A 22,042-nucleotide genomic window follows, 5' to 3' on the forward strand; every position below is an offset into this window, starting at 1 on the left:
GAGAGGGAGGGAGGGAGGGGGAGAGAGGGTTAGAGAGGGAGAGGGAGGGGGGAGAGGAAGGGAGAGGGGGAGGTGGGGAGGGGGAGAGGAAGGGAGAGGGGGAGAGAGAGAGGGAGGGGGAGAGAGGGAGGGAGGGGGAGAGAGGGAGGGAGGGAAGGAAGAGGAAGGGAGAGGGGAAAGGAAGGGGAGGGAGGGAGGGAGGAAGGGGGAGGGAAGGGGAGAGAGGGAGGGGGGAGAGAGGGAGGGGGAGAGTGAGGGAGGGAGAGGGGAAGAGAGAGAGAGAGGGAGGGGGAGGAAGGGAGAGGGGGAGAGAGAGAGGGGGAGAGTGAGAGGGAGGGAGAGGGAGGGAGAGAGAGGGAGGGAGGGAGAGAGAGAGGGAAGGAGGGAGGGAGGCAGGTAGGTAGGGAGAGAGGGAGAAGGAGAGAGAGATAGAGAGATCTAAACTTTTTTTTTTTTTAAGATATTGTGACATGCTGCCGGCTAACGCCATAAAGCTTTTCTCATTCCACCTGAATGCAAAACAAGCGAAAGCCTGTACAATCGAAAGCTCATTTACCCGAACAGTGTAAAGCATTATAGAATCTATAGGTTGTTACTCATGTCGCGCCTTTTCATAATTTGCTTCGTTTCCGAGTAGAACAAAAGCAAGAGAGGAGAAGAAAGCATTCCGACCTTGCTCAATCCGACTGCGCCGCCGCCGCCGCCGCCGCAATGACGGCTGGTAATTTTCTGGCCCCTGACGCGACGCGACCGCTCGCTCGCATTATTCCTTTTATTTCCATCAAGGCTGCGGCTCGGAGATTGAATTCATGTGATTTTTAAAAAATATGACAGAGGCAAGAAATGAAACATTGCAAATTCATTACTTATTACTTTGAGGCGATGAATGTGCAGAATGAAATGAGTACTTTGACAGTTGTGTACAAAAAACACAAGATGTCATTCAGTGCGCTGTTCATTTGGTAACACTGGAAGTCGGGATGGGCCAATGCCGATACCAGGTGTTGGTATCGGGCCGATACCAATCCTATTTCAGCCACCGATACTTAAGGCAAACAAAATCTCACATCGAGTAAGTCCCCCTTGGCATCACTTTTTACATACTTCCTTGACACCAATTGCTCCCATTTTATTAGCTAAGGCTTTGGCGCCATCCTGTGGCATTTTAGGCACTTCCGGCGCGCCAGGTTCGGCAAAAAAAAAAAATTACAATTTGAAGTCAGAATTGAATTTGTGGTAAAGGAAAGTGGTTGTCGATCATTGCCAACAATTTCTGCAGAAATGCTTATGAAGTCAGTTAAAAGATGAATTATGTGAAAATGACAACGTATTCATTGTAGTTGAAAGATGAATGAATAAAAAGAAAACTTGAACCCGGGAGGCGTGAATTTATGAAACAAGTTCAAATTGACATGGAAAAGTGTTATCTGAAAGTAGCCTCCGTTCATTTAGATGGAAAAGTGGAACTATTGATATTCAATGGAAAAATGGAGGGAGAGCAAAAAAATCACTCAATAGCGCCACCTAGGCATGCAGTACCCTCCATTCATTTAGATGGAAAAGTGGAACTATGATAGTCAGTTGACGTTAGCATAATTGCCATGGATATATTTGCAATGTACGGTCAGTGGTGGGATTTGAACCCGCGACTTCCTGGGTACGAGATAAGGCAATTTACCAAACGCGCCACTGAGAGTATCAGACAGTTGGTAATGATGTATGAAAGTGGGCGTGGTGAGTGGGACTTAGAAAAAATTCAATGTCAGTCCCATTTGAAAATGAATGCGGAGAAGTTGATATTTAACGTTAATGTGGAATCAGACGATCAATATCCTGGAATGCGTGAAATTTTGAACGGTCAATCAAAAGTATGATGTGGGAGTTGTTTCACGGCAAAAAAAATGTGGAGAATAAAAATCACAAATACAGTAACATTTATTACACCATAATGCCTTTAATTATCATCCGTTTGTCGTCTTCTTGACAATCTCGCCATGTTTTTGTGATTCAATAAGCAATAATACAAATTTTGTGTGATTAGCCTTAGCCGGCAAAATAATAGTTTGTTATTGTTTTCCTCCAAATGATCTGTTATCCATATGCCGTGACAGGATCGCGAATGGATATTAATAGCCGCGTTAGCATGAGACAAATAAACAAAAAGAAGCTGGCGGAGGAGGCGTGCCGTTAGTCATGTCGCCACTTAGCTGGACTGATCGCACCTTATCGCCTCGCAATGCGGATTGTCGAGCAGATTGGTTATCCCGGCCGACATTGGCACATTGTGTTAGTACATCATCTTAATGGCGGGTTCCTCGGCTACCGTTTAACACGGCTAACTCAGCTCGGCGTTAATGTGCTACTACCTCTGCGAGAAAAAAAAAAGCCAGAGCTTGTGCCGACGACTATTAACCTTCTTCAAATAAACACCGGGCACAAAAGGACGTTGTGGAGATAAAGAGGAAAGGCAATTATTCTCTTTTATGTTGGAACGGTGTTGCCGCCCACGTTTAATAAAGTGTGAAAAGTAGAAGAGGATTGTTGAAAGATAAGGCAGATGGTGCACTTGGTGTGGATTTGCGCAGCACATCTTTTCAGCTTCGGATGTCATGGAACATCAAGAATCTGCTTTTGCTTTTTTTTATTTTTTTTTTTTTACTCATTTTAAGCACCACAAAGAAACAAAACATTGGTTTAAATTCAAAGGAGCTGCAAAGTGCATTTTTTTAAAAAACTGTTTCCAGGTGTCTTAAAGGACGAGTTACGTAACGCTAACAACAGCTAGCTTACAATGGCTAATTTGGTTATGGCCATTCATAATGCCACACATATACAGCTTCAACAAAATAGCAGTGTTGGCAATACCAAGCTAGCATTAGAATCCAGTGTTAGCCGCGGCTGCTACGTTGTTAGCATGACTTATTCTTATCGGACTTTTGCTATAACACAAAATGTTATTGATTTTTACATAATCAAACTTAGTTTTTCAATGTTGAATCCGCTTGACCTATGTTTTAGCCTTCTCTAACTCTTTCTAGTACTAACACCAGCTATTAACGCTAACAACAGCTAGCTTACAATGGCTAATTTGGTTACGGCCATTCATAATGCCACACATATATGGCTTCAACAAAATAGCAGTGTTGGCAATACCGAGCTAGCATTAGAAGCCAGTGTTAGCTTTTCTTTTTATCCAGAAAAAAAAACAAAAAAAAGAAGCCAGTGTTAGCCGTGGCTGCTACGTTGGTAGCATGACTTATTCTTATCGGACTTTTGCTATAACACAAAATGTTAAACTTAGTTTTTCAATGTTGAATCCGCTTGTCATATGTCTTAGCCTTCTCTAACTCTTTTCTAGCTACTACTAACGCTAACAACACCTAGCTTACAACGGCTAACATGATCATTGTGGCTAATTTCTGGACTCGAATATGTTCTTGACACTGAAATAGATAGCACGCAATAAAGCTCGCGTTAGCTAGCGGGCTAGCTAGCTGTTATGTTTTTACTCAACGACAACCCAACCATACATTTAAATGTCTTCCACAAACCAGATGAAAGACATTTGATTCCCAGTCTTTACCTTTTAGAAGAATCACCCCGATGCCTTTTGTTGACAAATGTTATGAAATGATTTATGGCAAACTCACTATATTGAGTGCCATATAGTGGATAAGGAGTGATAATATCTTAATAACCACGCTTTCTCTTCCTTAACCTTTTGCAGGTGTCATGGGTGAGTACGAGCCCAAAATTGAGGTGCACTTCCCCACCTCGGTGCTGGCTGCCAGGGGCGTCACCGTCAGACTGGAGTGCTTCGCGCTGGGCAAGTAAGTAAACGAGGACGTATGGCACAAATAAAAAGCGGATATTTGCTGCGGCGGCTGATCAAATAATATTTCAAAAAACAGCAGCACTTCTCATCGCAGCTCAGTTAATAGTCCCAGTGTTTTCCTGTCCTCTTTAAACATCTTTATTCCATGACATGACTTCTTCAGGCGGGATGTTAAGAGAGCAGGGACGAGTGTGTGTGTGTGTGTGTGTGTGTGTGTGTTGGATGGTTGGTGTATCCACCCTGAGGGATGAGGCCTAATGTATGCGTGTGTGTGTTTCCCGGCTCTTTGTTGAATGAATGAATGAACGGAGCGGGACAAGGTTATATCGGCGCGGAAAATAAATGACATTGTAATAGTCGTCTGCCAGGAGGGAGAGTCCACAGAGAGTGCGTTCCAAAAGCACTTAGCACACTTACTAAAGTTAGCGTCGCAGTCGCTGTCGGAAATGCTGAAAAGTTATTTCTACTACCTCAAGGGAGGCTACGTTCGCGCGGGCCAACCATTGTTGGTTTGTATTCTGTCAACACCGATCATTTTTATGACACGTTCTCGATGGTTTGTCTTCCGTGGATTTTCCCATTCAGGTTAGCCTAATGCTAGCAGTTAGTAGGACACAAAGCAAGAAAAAAAAAAAACAGTTGGCTAGCGTACGACAAGAGATCCTGGAAGTGGAAATAAGCTATTTGAAACGAAAATGAAAATATTTCCGTAGGTGCTCCGTCAACACAAGGATGTACATCGTCGTTCGAGACATCGATGCGTCCATTTACAGTTTTGACCAAATTGGATTTTACATTTGTTGAGACTAGGAAGTGTTTTTTGGGGGGGGGCAAATAAAAACAGTAACCGATTTGAGTTTGGTTGATACTCGCTTGTTAGCGTGAACACAAATAGTAAACGCAGATATTGGGTGTGACAACGAGCTCTACTTTTTATGAAATGGAATAAAACCAATGTCGAGAATAAAATTCAAATTTTGTGAGAAAAAAAGTCGAAGCAATTGGGAAAAAAATGGTCAGTCCAAAGTCCAAAATAATTACAATATCAAAGTGGGAATATTACAGAGCAATACAGTATTATTTTATATGATAGCGTATTAATATATATTTTTTAGAGTGCAGGGGCAATATTCCAAGAAAAAAACTCGCAAATTTGCCACTTTATAAAGTCCCATTAACCACCAACGAATCATCACCTGATTATACTATAACTACGCTACATGTATTTGTCGTAAATTTCTGAGTATTTTTCTCGCAAACCAAACACTTACTTATAAAGTGGCAAATTTGCGATATTTTTTTTTTTTTTCGGAATATTGCCTCCACCCTCTAAAAAAATATACATTTATGCGTGGCCCTAATAAGCCGTTGTAATTTTAGACTATACTGGTAGATTAAAAAAAAGTTGCTAGTTTAATCAAATCTAAACGTGGATAATTTATTTTTCACAGTCAGTAGTTATTTCCGTGTTTACCAATTAACATGGACCATCCAATTAAACACATAACTGTTTGACCTAATACAGTAATTTTTTTGTTTACATTTTTGTGATCAATAATATTTTGTTCCCTTGGATATCAAAGTTTACTCATTAATTTCACAGGCGACAACTTTAAGACTTGGCGAACGTCTGAGCTGAAGACCGAAACTAAGATTTATTGTTCATTTTACAACATTTAAACAAACAAACAAAAACATGCCCCGACACATTTTCAATCGTCTCCGGAGAAAAGTGATTTGCTCTTGTGCAAAAATTATCTTGCATCACACACTCCATTATGTTTATAATTAGTCAGCATGAATTATTCATGGCTGTCTGTCATCCAGTGTCTCTAATCTAAAATAAATCACTGAAAACCTCATCGGCGTTTACCTCGATTCCAATCAGCGTCGCTCATTACGCCGCGTTACTTCCCAAACATCGCGGCGCCGGGGACGGAAAATTCTGACGGAAAAAGCTCAACAGCAGCTGTGCCGGGCTCTCTCCTCAAGAAACTCAATTCTGCTTGATAACTTTCCGTCAGAAAGCCATTTCCAGTTAGTTGAAATGGATGACTTTTCCGTGCGGAGCCTTTAGGAAGTGCCGGTCCTCAGAATAGCGTCGGGAATCGAGTTAGGGACGCCCTTCTGTTTTCCTGTTGATCGCAATCGAGACTGGCAACCAGAGTGCAAAGATGGTGAGCGTGATTGGTGAGATTAGCGGCGACTTCATGTTGTGTTCAAGAACACACAAAAAAAAACACATCACTGAGCCTCGTCTATGTTTCAGAGCGGGCAGCACATTTCATTCAGAATGTTTTATTTGTGAATCGCTATGGGCGTGGCAAGGCACTGTTCGCCAAGAAAACAATGCCGATTTAGACGGCCTAAACATGCACAACAACTCATTAAACTCGGCACACATCTGGTCTGGCAAAATGAGCTATACTGTATTTTATAATGTATTGTGCGATTTTTACAACAACAATTTTTTTTTAAATGAAGCAGCCCCGCTTGTACGTTTAACCCCTGGGCGTTATTTTATTTTGAAATGGCTTGGTCAGAACCAACAAAAAGCCAAAAAAATGGTCAAATAACGCCCAGGGGTTTACCCCAAAAAATGAAAAAAAAATTTGGCTTTTTGTTGGTTCTGACCAAGCCATTTCAAAATAAAATAACGCCCAGGGGTTAAGCAAGATCTACAAAAATTTGGAGGTATGTAAAGAAGCCCAACAAAAAAGTCTCTTGGAGTCATATGCTAAAATAAACAGGAAGTGAGCTACAATTTTTTTTTATGTCCGATTCTTCCTATTTTTGTACATTTACATGAGCATTATTTTGCCTATGTCTTCTACACGTTTGATCCGATTGACTTCAAACTTGGCCTGGACCATGTCAAGACCTGGGCCAACAACAGGGGGTGGGGGGGAATCTTGACTTTTCGAAATACTTTATGATCATATTTTGTCTTTCATATTTCCTTCGCCATGAAATAGGAAATGCAAAATAATTCCCCGGTACATGCTCCAAAAATTTCCAAACTTCACATGTATGCTTATAGTCACGACCTGAAGGTATCTCTTTGACAATATTCAGTTATAAATATAGCGCCACCTAGCTTGGGGTGAAAATATTTTTTTACCGCACATACTGTATTTTGTACAAAATTTGGATACTCTTTGTAAGTGTGATAACTAAGTCATTCATGAATATTTTTTACTTTCAAATGTTGCCCTAGTTTTGGCCTATTATAGGGATCACATTTTAAAGAACTCACAGATCTCACCTGACTGACTTGAATCAGTGGGTGGGTCATCTGAAGATGTTGCTGATGAAAAACAGAACGTTTTATTTCACAGAATGCTGCTGCTGTGGCTAAGCATTTTGTAAAGAAATATTTGCTTATTTGGGTGGTCGAAACATGAGTGAAAGCTCGAGACATTTTGAATAAACATTAGGTCAGGCACAAAACAAAAACTACATATGTAGTTTATTGTTGCATTTTCAATAAAATTTTCAATCCCATGTGACAGTACCCCGATGTGCAAATACCCCAAAGTGGCCCGGGCTGCTTGCAGCTCTAGTTGGTTTGGAGATTTCATTGTACCCTGCACGGATTCAATGCAGCCCTAAAAGAAAACCGAGCCTCATCCAAGTTTTAAGCTTTCCGTCACTGGGCCGCACATTTAAATAATTCCTGTGGTTTAACCATTTTTGTGTAGTTGGAAATAATGTTTGATTGACTGTCGACCAATCCATGGTGCAGTCTGCAGTCAACCGAGATAGACTCCAGCTCCTGAGCAGGAAACGCGGTACGAAATGGATTCACGGATGGATGGATCAAAGTTGAAACGCCGCTTTTTCAATTCCAAGAAAAAGTGGCGTTGGTTCAGAGACTTTCGTCTCCCCACTTCCTTTCACTTGCGCCCTGAAACATTTTGGATACTTTCACCCAAATTGCCGTACAGCAGCCCACTCACTTTTTAGTTTAACTGACCCCGAGGGGAATCAAACTCTACAAATTCTGGCAGCAGCTCGTTCAGCCTCCGGGGCGGAGGGGTGGGGGGGGCTGGGGGGTTCAGAATGGCGAGGGCCTTGGCGTTAAGCGGCGGGCGGGAGTGGAGTGGCTTGTTATAGCAGCGGGCTGCGCTCTCGAGGCGGCCGCTTAATGTGTCTGTGAGACGGATGTTTTTGAGAAAACGAGTAGCGGGTAGACAATGTGCGGATCTTAATCAAGTGAATCAAAGCCATCCTTCACAGGCAGCCTGGCATGGACTCGATGCGGAGCCTTAATCACGGAGCAATTCCGAAGGTGGGCACAGCAATTGTGCGGAATGCTAATTGGGATGTCATCCGCACAGGAATAAATGAAGTGAATAAATAAAGTGTACCACCTTAAGTGTCTTAGACACTTTTCTCCGGTCTTTAGCGTTGGCTTATTAGTTTAGTTGGCATCAACAACGTTACACATTCCTCACAACTCATCTCTGGGGTTGAAGTTATCCCTTGATCATTTAACCCAACAACAATTCTACCCTCTAACCACAACTCCCAAATTACAACACTAATCCTAAACTCCTGTCCTAACCATAACCTTAAAACCTTTTTAAAAAACGTATAAATACGTCTTTGGGACACTCTAAACATTTCAAATAGAACATATTTATATGTCTTTGGGAGCGTCTTTGTTGTGGTCGTTCAGTAACCAGAAGGTCGGCTGTTCGATCCCCGTTCTGCCCAAGTCATGTGTCGCTGTGTCCTCGGGCAAGGCACTTCACACACATCGCCTCCAGTGCTACTCACACTGGCGTATGGAAGGTGTGAATGTTTGGCCGTGGTCGGAGGGGCCGTAGGCGAACACTGGCAGCCACGCTTCCGTCAGCCTGCCCCAGGGCAGCTGTGGCTACTTAAGTAGTTTACCGCCACCACAGTGTGAATGTGTGAGTGCAAGAATAATGCATCCATTTCATTGTAAAGCATCTTTGAGTGTCCAGAAAAGCGCTGTATAAATCTGCTGCGTTATAATTATTATAATCCCTGATTAAAAAAAAATTAAAAAGTAACTTAAACTTGAGTAACTCATTACTTTACACAGGCGGTAATATTGTAAAGAAACGTATTACTTTTAAATACAAGTAACAAGTAATCTGAAATATATTCCATTTTTACATTTCTCTAACCAACCATCACAACAATTCCTTAACCGTAGCTTTAATGCTAAATTTTTAGCCCGCTAACCTACGGCTACCAACAAACTAAATTGGTGTTATGGTAAACAACCATCTTTTAACATGACACCCGAATGCTAATGCTAATCGTTAATTCTAACCCAATTCTCGCCCACTAATATAACCCCAACTGCTTGACCGTAATCCTAACTTCAACTCCTTAATTACCCTAATCCTAACCTTTTAGCCAAATCCAAATTTAGCCCTCCTAATTTTCAATTCGGGTTAATGCTTACCCTAACCTCCTAACTCATTCTCTAATCCTTAACCCTAAACCCACAAATCCTCACCCTCTTCTTTCACAACATTGTGGTGCGTCTCAAATCCTTTTTGAAACAAATCAAGGTATTTGATGAGCTGTTTGACAATAGAAAATGAAACCCCCTGCGAACTATCTGATTAAAAAAATATATATTATTTTTTTTTAAACCTTTGATGTCCTTGTGATTCCGCTACGACTCAAATGCTGAGGGATGCGACGCATTTCCGGCGCCGCTCGCTGATTGATGTGCTCGCTGGAGGTTGGCGTGGCGTCGCGTTCCTGCCGCTGGAGAAGCCGTCACATCCAGTTGTCGTACAAGAACACGAGTGACAGCGTGCGCGTTGAGATACTCCACTCATCCATCACTCGCTTTCAAACGGGCGCCCGTGAGCAAACACAAACGCTTGGATACTTATCGACACGCCGTTGTTGCTTCTTAAACACGTCGCTTGTAAACTGCACTCATCTTGTATTTATGGACAGTATATTGTCGTTTGTCCTCCCAGTCCGGTGCCAACAATCACTTGGCGGAAGATCAACGGCAATATACCGAAAAAGGCCCGACTTCGCAAGTCCCAGGCCGTCCTGGAGATTCCCAACATCCAGCTGGAGGACTCGGGGACGTACGAGTGCAAGGCTGAGAATCCGAGGGGAGGGACGGCGTTCAAGGGACATCTGCAAGTCTACAGTAAGTCTTGAGCCATGGTCCTCACTTTTTGAAAAAAAAAAAAAAAGTCATTTGTTCTTTTTCTTCTTACTGTTGTTACAGTTTCTCTGCTCAGAGGATAAAGAATATATGACGGAGTACTGTTATATTGTATGTCTAGATGTGTTGCTGATATTTATGTTCACATATCAGTTGCCTAACGGTTTATTATAGAAACTCTAAAAATGCTTGTTCTGTCTGCCACAATATTTCTTTCTGACAGGGACTTTTTGTGTAAGAGCATTTTAGTGGCTTCAAACGTAGTTTCCCTTTGATCATCTTGATTGAATGAATTTGAGATATTACTGGTTATGAGAAGAAATAGCCTAAATCTCAAGGTGTAGAGACTGTTAAGGTTAAGTTTTAAAGCACGGGTGTTTTTTTATTTTTTTGGGATAGCTGGGTTTATTTGTTTTAATCTAGCCAAGTCAGATTTTCCTCTTCAATTGTCAGATTTTGTTTAAATTATATGATATACTTCTCAAATACTTTTTTTTTTTTTTTTTTTAATGCCCAGTTTTTGCGGTGTATCAATTCCTCTACGACTGACATTGTCAATCATACTTTAATTTGAGCCCTGTCAATAACAATTACTTGGAAAACTGCCGCCGGTTTTCATTCAATCCGGACATGATACGAACTCTGGCTATCGTCACCGTGCCAAAGGCCGCGGTTGTATTCCCGGAAAAAATTGTGCCGAGCGCTCCTGTAAAGCCCTATTAACTTTTTCATGAGCTCTTAGCGGAAACGCTGTGCAGTTGCCAACAATATTTTCCTGACTGGTGGCAGGATTTATTTTGAGCTACGAGCGCGGAGAAGACCAGTGTCAAGAAAACAGTAATTATAGATAAGAACAAATTGGTGCTTTTATTTTAAGAACATGGGGGGGGGGGCAAACTTTTTTGCTTAAGAGCCACATCTGATTTTTGAAGTGCAAAGATAGGTCAGGTTATTTGTAGATGTGGTTAATTGTATTTGCAGAAAATTTAAAGTTTCTACTTTCTTGATTGATCTGCTTTTTCAACCCATGAACTGGCGGCTAGGCTGGGTGAACATCTGCCGTTTTCAAGTCAGAGCTTTTAACTCATTCACTCCAAGTCATTTTCACTGAAGCGAACCCCATTTGCTCCCGGCTGTTTTACTGGATTTTGACTGATTTTGCAACGCTCAGAGAATATGGTGTTCTATTGCTATAAAAACATGGAACCTACCAAAAGAAAGATTAGCGTCTCTTCTTTCATCAGGAAAAAAATTCTATTTCTATCTGTTTCCGTTTTGCAGCAATTAGCATTAGAATATAGCTAAATTTCATCATTATTCTCAAATCTGTTTAAAACAGTGGAGAAAAAAGCTTGTTGCAACATGGCCCTGGTTGATCTCTTATACTCTGCTGCCACCAGTTGGCCGTTTTTTGTAATAGCTACCATTGCTTCAAGCAACCTCTTCAGGTCAGAGGCTGCATTAAAGCCTTCTGTATGCTCTAGCATAAAAAACATGAAACACGTATAAATACGTCTTTGGGACACTTTAATCATTTAAAGCATATTTATACGTTTTTGGAAACAAATGAGTTAATACCCAAATCAAGAAATGTTTCAGCAGGGTTGTCAGTATTTCTGTTGACGCGCTAATTGAGAAATGTAATTTGTAAAAGTGCTGCCTCCATGAGTGAAAATCTAAGGACTTTTTTTTTTTCTTTCTTCATAGTCTGGGTTATCAGTAGCAGCTATTGCATCGTCACAACCCTCCTCGTTCCATCATGGTAACAAATAGTATACTGCGCATTGGCCTCGCAGTAGAAGGGATTGGGTTAGCATTGGCTCATTTGCATAACCAAATGATTTTAAGTAGACAACATATACTCTAATACTTTATGTATTTTGACTAAATAATTCAAATAGTGTTTTCAAACATGCACAATCTGCTTTAAGGCTTTTCTTGAGAAAAATGCTACTGTAGGCATTTCACATTGCTTGTTTTGCTTGTATCATAAAAGAGCAACCCCCAATCGCGCCCGTGCCACATGCACAAGGCCAACATAAAGGAGTGCCGCAGCCTTGGCGCGACACGCTTCCAAGGTCCCGCACTGCCGCCTTGATTCACTTGACAACACAAGGAGAAAAGGAGCCCCAGCTTGTTGGGGCTAAAAGTAATTTCCTTGAGGTCATCTAATCGTTTGGGCTTTCATTGTGAATTGAACATTCTTGGCCATAAAGGCGCAATCAAACAACAACATTGCGTGTTATTAAAGTTGCAGCGTTAGCGCCTGCAATAGACAACAATGGCAACTTGGTGAATTCAGGCAACCCGGAATTGCATTAGTAGACATGAAAAGGCGCAAATGATGAAATGTAATGAATTAATCACGCTGGCATGTCATTTGGAGAAACTAAGTCGTTCAAACCCAAAAACGTATAAATACGCTTTTCACTACTTTGTCCCGCACTCCCAAAAACATATTTCAAATTTTTTTATGTTTTTTTTTTTTAATGCTTCTGACATGAAGAGGTCGCTTAAAGCAATGGTAGTTATTGCAACAAAAAACGGCCAGCGGGTGGCAGCAGAGTATAAGAGATCAACCAGAGCCATGTTGCAAAAAAGCTATTTTCTCCAGTGTTTTAAAAATATTTGTGAATAATGATGAAACTTAGCTATATTCTAATGCAAATTTCTGCAAAACGGAAACCGATACAAATATTATTTTTTCCTGATGAAAAAAGAGACGCTAATCTTTCTTTTGGTAGTTTCCATGTTTTTATAGCAATAGAACAGAATACTCAGTCACCGTTGGAATCATTGCTTTCTCAATTATTCTGAACAAATTAATTGCCTTTTGGGAGGACTTGATATGACCAAAAACACAAATTTTGTCAAGAAGATTTTGAGAGCATTTTCATTTCAAGTGGACTCCGTTCTTTAGTAATCAGCAGTACAAAATAGTGTGCTTTCACCAAAAACACCAGTTCTGAAAAACAAAAGGCAAAGAAAACCTTTAATGCTAAGATTTTTGTGTTTGTGATACCTCAAACTATAGAACCACAAAAAAAGATATACGTATTTGGCTATTTTGGTTTGAAGCGGCCATATTGGACGATTTTGCAGGGCTCTTACTTTAACAAACTTCTACCCGGGAGTTGACCCAAATGTCTTAGCCAGATGCGAAATGCTAACTTTGCAAGCTATTTTGCCGACGCCATCGAGAGTGGGCGGAGCATGGCGTCAAAGTTTGATGATCATTTCAAGGATTCGTCTTGGAAAAAAAAAAAAAAAAGAAAAAGAAAAGCTGCTTGCATCTTTAATTTTCTTGGAATTAATTTACATCCCTTTCATTTCTGTAGATTAGCCTTCGTCGTTTGTGCATTATTAACACAACTGAGGAAAAAGTTTAATACAAAAAAAAAAAAGGCCTTGAAAGATTAAACTAAAAGAAGGAACGGGCGGGCTCGGCGGTGGTTGCTCGCTTTCTTGGTGGCTGATTAATATTCTCGCTCCCACGCAAGACGAACGATCCGACTCCAGCGAAAAGTCCTTGTAAATTTTATAATCTCATGAATATACGTTCACGTGTTGAAAAATGCATCAAGCGGATAGACGGAGACTTACAGATGAAAGCGAGAGGGCATAACGCGAACATTTCGAGCAACTTTCTGAAGGGAAGTCGCGACGTAAAAGCTGCGTCACAAGAAAGAACATGGACGGGCTGGATAAGCATTCAAATATTCTCGCAAAAACATCAACATGGCCTCCTGGTGGATTCAATGATCACGGAATCTTTCACTTGGATTTGGAAGCTTGTTGATTTTATGTGATAGACGACTAATGTCAAACACGGTCTCAACTTGGTTGGGGGAAAAAAATTATCCAGTTTGTTTACATCGAGCTGGTTTTGCCTTCACCCGGAAGACACTCTTCTTCTATTGCTACCTCTTTGACCACTGCTGCGTTAGCGGCATAGAAGAAGAAAAATGAACAGTAGAACGAAAGTCTCAAGGCAGCGTAAGCTAGAGGGTCACAAATTAGGCTCGTATTTTCTTTCCCGACATAAAAGAGGACCAGATAAAGGCTCGTGTTTTGTTTCATTTCCAATTTCTAAACCAAAAATGGGAGACGCCTCGACAGCAACACTGCCTCTTTGTGGACGGAGGAGGAACAACGGGCCTTTCGAGTGTGTGAATATCTTGAAACAGCGTGATGTTTGTCAAAAAAATAATAATAATAATGCACATTCGACAACTCACAAGCAGAATTGAACATTCACAAATGGTAGGTCATGAAAAATGCATACACAACATTCACACATTCACTCCCAGCCATTTTCACTGAAGCAACCCCCTTCGCTCCCGGCTGTTTTACTCGATTGTGATTGTGAAAATATTGTGTTCTATTGCTATAAAAACATGGAACCTACCCCAAAAAAAAGATTAGAGTCTCTTCTTTCATCAGAAAAAAGAGAAAAAAATCTGTTTCCGTTTCATCATTATTCACAAACCTTGTTTAAAACACCGGGGAAAACGTGGCCCTGTTTGATCTCTTATACACCGTTTTTTTTTTGAGCGGGGGTAATAATTACCATTTCTTTAAGCGACCTCTTTAGGTCAGTGGCTGCATCAAAGCCTTCTGTATGCTCTAGCATAAAAAAACAAACATTAAAAACATATGAATGAGTTTTTGGGACCACGGCAATATTTAAAATAGAACGTTTTTATGTGTTTTGGGGAGCAAATGAGTTAACAAACATACGGGAAAATGGCGGATCTATTTGTGGATCTGAAAAGCACGTGAAAATCACGAATATATATTTGTGTGAATAATTTTGAGACAAATCTCTACACATAAAAAACATGTGTGTTTTGTCATAGGCGATATGGCATGACTCCTTCTTGTGATTTACTCTGTTGATGTACTTTCTAACAGCACAAAGCCTGTTGATTTTGTCAGCTCAAGAAGTCAACACCCTAACAAGATGTAGACCACATTAGAGACGTTTCAGCGATCCTACTTATTGCACCCCCCCCCCCCCCTCTCGCTCTCTCTTTCAGCGCTGCCGCAGTGGGTGCGAATGATTAATGACACTCAGCTGGATAGTGGGGAGAAGCTCCACTGGGAGTGCAAGGCCACGGGGAGGCCCCGGCCTACCTATCGCTGGCTGCGTAACGGTTTGCCCTTGACGTCGCAGGTACGCGCACCTCGTCTCTTCTTCCTTTTGCTGAAAGGAGTGTGGAAAAAAATAGCTCAGGGTGCGGAATGTTGTCATGAATCATCATTAAGAGGCCACTTCTTCTTTTCCTTTTTCTTTTTCGCCTTCCAGGGTCGAGTGGAGATCGTCAACGGCGAGCTCTCTATTCACAAGCTGCAGCCCGCGGACTCGGGAATGTACCAGTGTGTGGCGGAGAACAAGTACGGCGCCATTTACTCCAACGCCGAACTCAAGATTTTAGGTAAACATTTTTATCAAGACTCTTTATGTCATTTAGCCGAAGCAGAGCGGTTGGGAAAACAAAAACAAGGAGAAAATAATCGTTTTTAGCCTTTTTCTCAACCAACCTCTACGTTGTGGAGTGTCAGTTTAACACAAGATGTTATGTGAGATAAACTGCTTCCAAGGAAGTCTGAACGCAGGCGTTAATTTACATTTCAACATCTACGTCGATTCAAAAATAGACATGCCGAAAACTCCGATATGGGGAACGTGATAATTGAAGGACTGTCTATTGAAGTGATGCAGACGTGATCTAGCAAACAAGCTTGTGATTATGTTTGGATACCGTGTATAACTTTTAAGATAATCCAGTCAACATATCTGTGAGAAAATGACTTCCACAGACTTGATGATGGGAGGTTTGGTTTCAAGTCTTGAACTTTAGAAGTGACAACAGGTACTGCTGGACTAATACGGATTATTTGTATATTGAAGAAATGGGGGTGATAAAAAAAAACAAACTTTGGGGGTACCGTAATTCTGGTGGTGCAACCCCCCGCCCCCCATTGTTTTGGTTCAGGTCTGTGGTAATCAATCACTTTTTTTACCCCGATGCCTTCAGTTTTTTTTTTTTTTTAAGTTTTATTTATTTATTTATTTTAGAACAAAAAATGTTATTACAGAAATAAATTGTAAAAATACTAATAATAATTTAAGAAAATCCAGTAATTCTGGTGGTGCAACCCCCCCCCCCCCCCCATTGTTTTGGTTCAGGTCTGTGGTAATCAATCACTTTTTTTACCCCGATGCCTTCAGTTTTTTTTTTAAAGTTTTATTTATTTATTTATTTTAGAACAAAAAATGTTATTACAGAAATAAATTGTAAAAATAATAATAATAATTTAAGAAAATCCAGTAATTCTGGTGGTGCAACCCCCCCCCCCCCCCCCATTGTTTTGGTTCAGGTCTGTGGTAATCAATTACTTTTTTTACCCCGATGCCTTCAGTTGTTTTTTTTAAAGTTTTATTTATTTATTTATTTTAGAACAAAAAATGTTATTACAGAAATAAATTGTAAAAATAATAATAATAATTTAAGAAAATCCAGTAATTCTGGTGGTGCAACCCCCCCCCCCCCCCCATTGTTTTGGTTCAGGTCTGTGGTAATCAATCACTTTTTTTACCCCGGTGCCTTCAGTTGTTTTTTTTAAAGTTTTATTTATTTATTTATTTTTATAACAAAAAATGTTATTACAGAAATAAATTGTAAAAATAATAATAATAATTTAAGAAAATCCAGTAATTCTGGTGGTGCAAACCCCCCCCCCCCCCATTGTTTTGGTTCAGGTCTGTGGTAATCAATCACTTTTTTTACCCCGATGCCTTCAGTTTTTTTTTTTAAGTTTTATTTATTTATTTATTTTAGAACAAAAAATGTTATTACAGAAATAAATTGTAAAAATAATAATAATAATTTAAGAAAATCCAGTAATTCTGGTGGTGCAACCCCCCCCCCCCCCCCCTCATTGTTTTGGTTCAGGTCTGTGGTAATCAATCACTTTTTTTACCCCGGTGCCTTCAGTTGTTTTTTTTAAAGTTTTATTTATTTATTTATTTTTAGAACAAAATATGTTATTACAGAAATAAATTGTAAAAACAATAATAATAATTTAAGAAAATCCAGTAATTCTGGTGGTGCAACCCCCCCCCCCCCCTCATTGTTTTGGTTCAGGTCTGTGGTAATCAATCACTTTTTTTACCCCGATGCCTTCAGTTGTTTTTTTTTAAGTTTTATTTATTTATTTATTTTAGAACAAAAAATGTTATTACAAAAATAAATTGTAAAAATAATAATAATAATTTAAGAAAATCCAGTAATTCTGGTGGTGCAAACCCCCCCCCCCCCCCCCCTCCCATTGTTTTGGTTCAGGTCTGTGGTAATCAATCACTTTTTTTACCCCGGTGCCTTCAATTGTTTTTTTTTAAAGTTTTATTATTATTTTTTTTTAGAACAAAATATGTTATTACAGAAATAAATTGTAAAAAAAATAATAATAATTTAAGAAAATCCAGTAATTCTGGTGGTGCAAACCCCCCCCCCCCCCCCCCCCATTGTGGTGGTGCAAAATTAATTGGTGGCGCTTAATTATATTTTAATCTCGGAAAATTAAAACAGTCATTAAATTGTTCTTTTTTTTGGGGGGGGGTCCTACTTGTAAGAGGTGGCTGAACATCAAAAGTTAGATGATTCTTTAAGTGTGTAGTGTTTAGAAAACATGCAATAATACTCTTACTTGCATTCCAAGGAAATATTTGAAGATGAAAAGTGAGTGATTTTTTTTTCTTTTTTAATGGCCAATATATGCTACAAGATGCTGCCAAAGCACTTCTGTTTATTAGACAAGGCTATGTCCTGATTGAATGCGCCTCTCCTCACTTCAGCGAGATTGACTCTACTGTAGCCGCCTCTATACAATTCAGTCTGGATTTTTTTTTTTTTTTTTTGGTGGCACTTATGTTGTTTCTAACCTTTATTATTTCAGGCACTTTTTATTCCCCACACTTTTTTTTTGCTATTCAACAACTCCCACATAATACTTCCAATTTACACCGTTCAAATTTCAACTTGCTTCAAAAATTCACGTCTGATTCCAACCATGATAATAATCATTGTCCAATTATTTAAAGCTGCTCTATGTAACATTTTGCCCTAAATATCTTTACAATAGCCTTTTTTTTTTTTTTACCATTTATGACTGAAACATGTTCTAATTATTTAGCTGTTCACAATGGAAACTCCTGCTAGCCTCTCGCCAATAGTTTTGTGACTGGATTCGGGTTTGAATTTCCCTTACTTTGTCTGCGAATGTGAAATCTCCATTCATTTTCAATGAAACACTCAACACTTGACAATGATGACAGCAAGTCTGCTGTGGATCATTGGGTAGTACAGCGGGAACTTTGACTAGTAAAGAGGAAGTGCGGGTTCGAATCCCACCTTGGACTGGTTGAAGTTCAGCTTCTCTTTTTTTTACATTTATCATGCAACTCCAATTAATAATTAGTAATTTTCACGTAATTTATCTTTCGATTTATTTAATAGCATTCAACATGCATTCAAGCTTTTATTAGCATTCAGCTTTCAGCATTCCCACGCAATTTCTCCAAAAATTGCACTTAGTCAGTTTTTTTTATTTTTTTACTTCTGCTTAAATACAGGATTTCATTCAATAATTCTACTTTTATCAGACATTTTTGTCTATATACAATTTTTCCAACTCTGCTACAAAAAAAAAAAAAATTGGCTTGCAGGCATAGATTGGCAGTGATGGAAGCCGACTTTCATCCAGCGAGCGCAACACAAGTTCACGTGCGACTTTAAGGCCTCGTGGCGCTCGGCGGCCACGAGGCTTGGCTCAGGCTGTCCTCTGCGCTCTGTGTTGATGCGCCATTTTCTCCTTGTCATCTTCTATACCGGAACGCAGCTGGTGACACCCCCTTCCCCTTTTCGCGTTCCCCCGAGGGCCGCTTTGATTTACTGGCAGCGTGGCATGCCCTTTTTTGAAGGGGAATCCGTGGCATTTCGGAGAATCAAAAGCCCCTTTTTTTGTTTTTTGTCCATCAAAATGTTGACTCCCTAAGCAGGGTACGCGCATAGCAATTTTCAGCATGTAATGAAATGTGAGAGACGCCAGACGAAGAAAAACTCTGCCAGTGTCTATAGCGCTGTGGTTAAAAAATTAATTGGCCAGAGTTGATTATTTCGTATCATTTAAGATGGATAAGTACGTATCATCACCTTCCTAAAATAATGGCTTAAGTCGTTGTTTTCAGAAAACACGAAATACTGATTATATTTATTCATAATTCCGTTTCAAGGGTAGAATTGAATGATCTGTTTAGCTAAATGTAGTCAATTATAGATGACGGCCATGCAAAAAAAAAGGCACAGAAAAAAGTTCAAATGTTTAACATTATCTGCTCACAAAAAAAAAATGATGATGATGGTCCTGACCAAGACTAAAATGCTAGATTTATAGTTGACTAAAAATGAACTAAATGAAAACGGGATGAGGTTGACTAATTATAATAAAAACTAACAAGCGTGATTGAAACTGGACTAAAGATTAATTATTATTATTATTTAAAAAATGGCGGATAAAATCAATATTAAGTAGCACGTATTTTAGCCACGCGAGCTGCGTCAAATGTCATTTTTAGTATATGCTGCGGGCCGCTAAAATGGATGGTGGGCCGCAAATGGCCCCGGGCCGTAGGTTGGACACCAATGCTGTAAGCCATTTCTGCAGCAAAATCGTTTGAAGCCCGACCCTGGAGGGTCAAAAATGCTCAGTGCTCAGTAATGACGTGTTATTTATACAAACTGCATGACACTGTCCAGAAGATGAAGAAAACTTTAACAAGACCCGACGAGGCCGGATGATTTTTTTCTGATCTGATGGTGCCCCCGTACAGACCTCAGGACTGATTACGTGGCTAATACCAACCCGCAGATGAGCCCGGCACCGTGGCCCACATCAGCCTTTGCCGGGAGGCCGATTGGTGACGAGCGGCGGCCGACGCCACCGGCAGCCGGCCGCCGCCGCCGCGCTCCTGCTCTGATTAAAGACGCGCACAAACATGGCCGCCGCTGCGGGCCGGAAGGCGGGACTGTGGCGTGGAGCCGGGTTAGCCTTGAGCTACGGCTGGAATTGGATTGTCATTGTGTGTAATGTCACTGGGAAAACGTCACTCAGCATTTGAATAATGCTGGCTGACGAAGCCTTGCAGCCTGGAGATGGCCTTGATGTGGAATGCAGATGATGATGATGATGATGATGATGATGATGATGATGATGATGATGACTTCTCAATTAGGCCTTCATTTCTTCTCTTGTGTACATGAACTTTTGTGTATCTAATTATTGTGATGGATGGATGGAGCACAAAATAATAAATAAATACAGGAGTAAAATATTAATTTGTGATAATAAAATTTAGAATTTTTTTTTTAAAAAACATATTAAAAATAAATAATTCAATAAAATAATTAAAAAATATAAAATCAGTCAGTGACATCCAAATACTATTTTGACCAAGCATTCCTGGCAGGCCTATAGATGCCACAAGATGGTGGCAAAGAATTTTGACCAGGCTTAATAAAATTCTCCTTTTTAACTCTTTGACTGCCAAAAACGTTAAATAACGTTTCGTAAAATCCTATGGAGGAGTGCCAAAGATGTTAAAAGACGTTTTTTTTAAAAAAACAGGTGAAACTAACCATTTTCTATTGTTTATTACTCAAAAACGGAATAAGGTAGAAACAAACTTTTTTTTTTCTGATGGAAGATGAGAGTCCAATCTTGTTTTGGCAGTATGTGTGTTTCCATAGTCCAAACACATAATTTTCTATGGACCTTGAAAGATCAGTCAAAATGCTTAAAATCGGCTGGCACCCACGGCATCCCTTTTCTGAAAACGTCTGGCAGTCAAAGAGTTAATAATAGTTGCTTGGCACCAAAATGCCACCAGATGGTGTTGAACAAAATGTTCATATTCGAAATAGCATTGGCCTGAAAGCTGAAAAATGCAAATAGGTGAGTTTTTCAAGAAAATAAATGACACCACCATAAACGGCCGCATGATCAGTGTATGTACATTTTTTTGTTTGCTGAAGTCGACCGGTTGTAATTTCATCATTTTATGCAAAATAATAATAATAATAATGATGATAATGATAACTAGACTAAGTGCAATTTCTGGAGGAATGCTGAAACTGAATGCAAATATTTGAATGCATGTGGAATGCTTATGAAGTAAATTGAGGGATAAATTATGAAATGATGACCTCCTGGTTACTATGCCACCGAGCAGTATCAGAAACCTGGTAATGATGATAAGTTCTATGTATGGAAGTGGGCGTGGAAAGTGATACTTAGAAAAAGTTCAATGTCTGTCCCATTCAAAATGAATGAGGAAAAGTTGATATTGAACGTTGAATTGTGCAAATACTGTAAGTAATGTGGAATCAGACGATATATATACCCCGGAAGCCGCAAATTTTTGTAGCAAGTTGAAATTTGAATAGTGTAAATCGGAAAAAATATTAAGTGGGTGTTGTTATGCGGCAAAAACGTGTGGAGAATAAAAATCATAATAACATATGTGGGAATACTTTTCAGCATCATACAAATCCAAAACGTCTACATTTGAATTCCAGGCTAATGTAGGGTGGCCTTTGAGGGTCAAAATTATACACAAATGAGTTTGTTAAATCTGACTTTTTACAGTAAATCAATTGCAGTAAGGTGGAATAATTACTGTAATACCGTACATTAGAGAGCAGTATGTATTTTTAGAAGTGCGTTTTAGCAGTCACGGTGACAAGAAAGTGACTTTGCTCTTCATGACTTTCGTCCTCACCACAGCATCGGCGCCCGTCTTCGTGCCCAACCCGGTGCGAGTCATCGCCACGCTGGGCAAGGACGCGTCCATCGAGTGCAAACCTCGGGCGTCGCCCAAGCCGCGCATCACGTGGAGGCGAGCCGACAGGAGGATACAGCCCAGCAAAAGGTAGACCACGGCACGCGCGTCTTACAAAACATGTGGAGGG

General features: G+C 40.1%; 1 protein-coding gene across 3 annotated transcripts in view; it reads left to right on the forward strand.

Annotated features, from left to right (window-relative positions):
* Window positions 1-22,042, forward strand: part of cntn5 (contactin 5) — a 144,819-nt gene that overhangs the window by 86,337 nt on the left and 36,440 nt on the right. For all 3 annotated transcript variants that reach the window (XM_077566556.1, XM_077566554.1, XM_077566555.1), the window contains 5 exons: window positions 3,728-3,830; window positions 9,811-9,992; window positions 15,050-15,186; window positions 15,319-15,448; window positions 21,858-22,002. In XM_077566556.1, coding sequence (XP_077422682.1) covers window positions 3,728-3,830; window positions 9,811-9,992; window positions 15,050-15,186; window positions 15,319-15,448; window positions 21,858-22,002 — 697 coding nt within the window. The remainder of the gene's footprint in view (window positions 1-3,727; window positions 3,831-9,810; window positions 9,993-15,049; window positions 15,187-15,318; window positions 15,449-21,857; window positions 22,003-22,042) is intronic.

The sequence above is a fragment of the Vanacampus margaritifer genome, chromosome 5 (genome assembly GCF_051991255.1).
Source record: "Vanacampus margaritifer isolate UIUO_Vmar chromosome 5, RoL_Vmar_1.0, whole genome shotgun sequence".
Lineage (NCBI taxonomy): Eukaryota > Metazoa > Chordata > Actinopteri > Syngnathiformes > Syngnathidae > Vanacampus > Vanacampus margaritifer.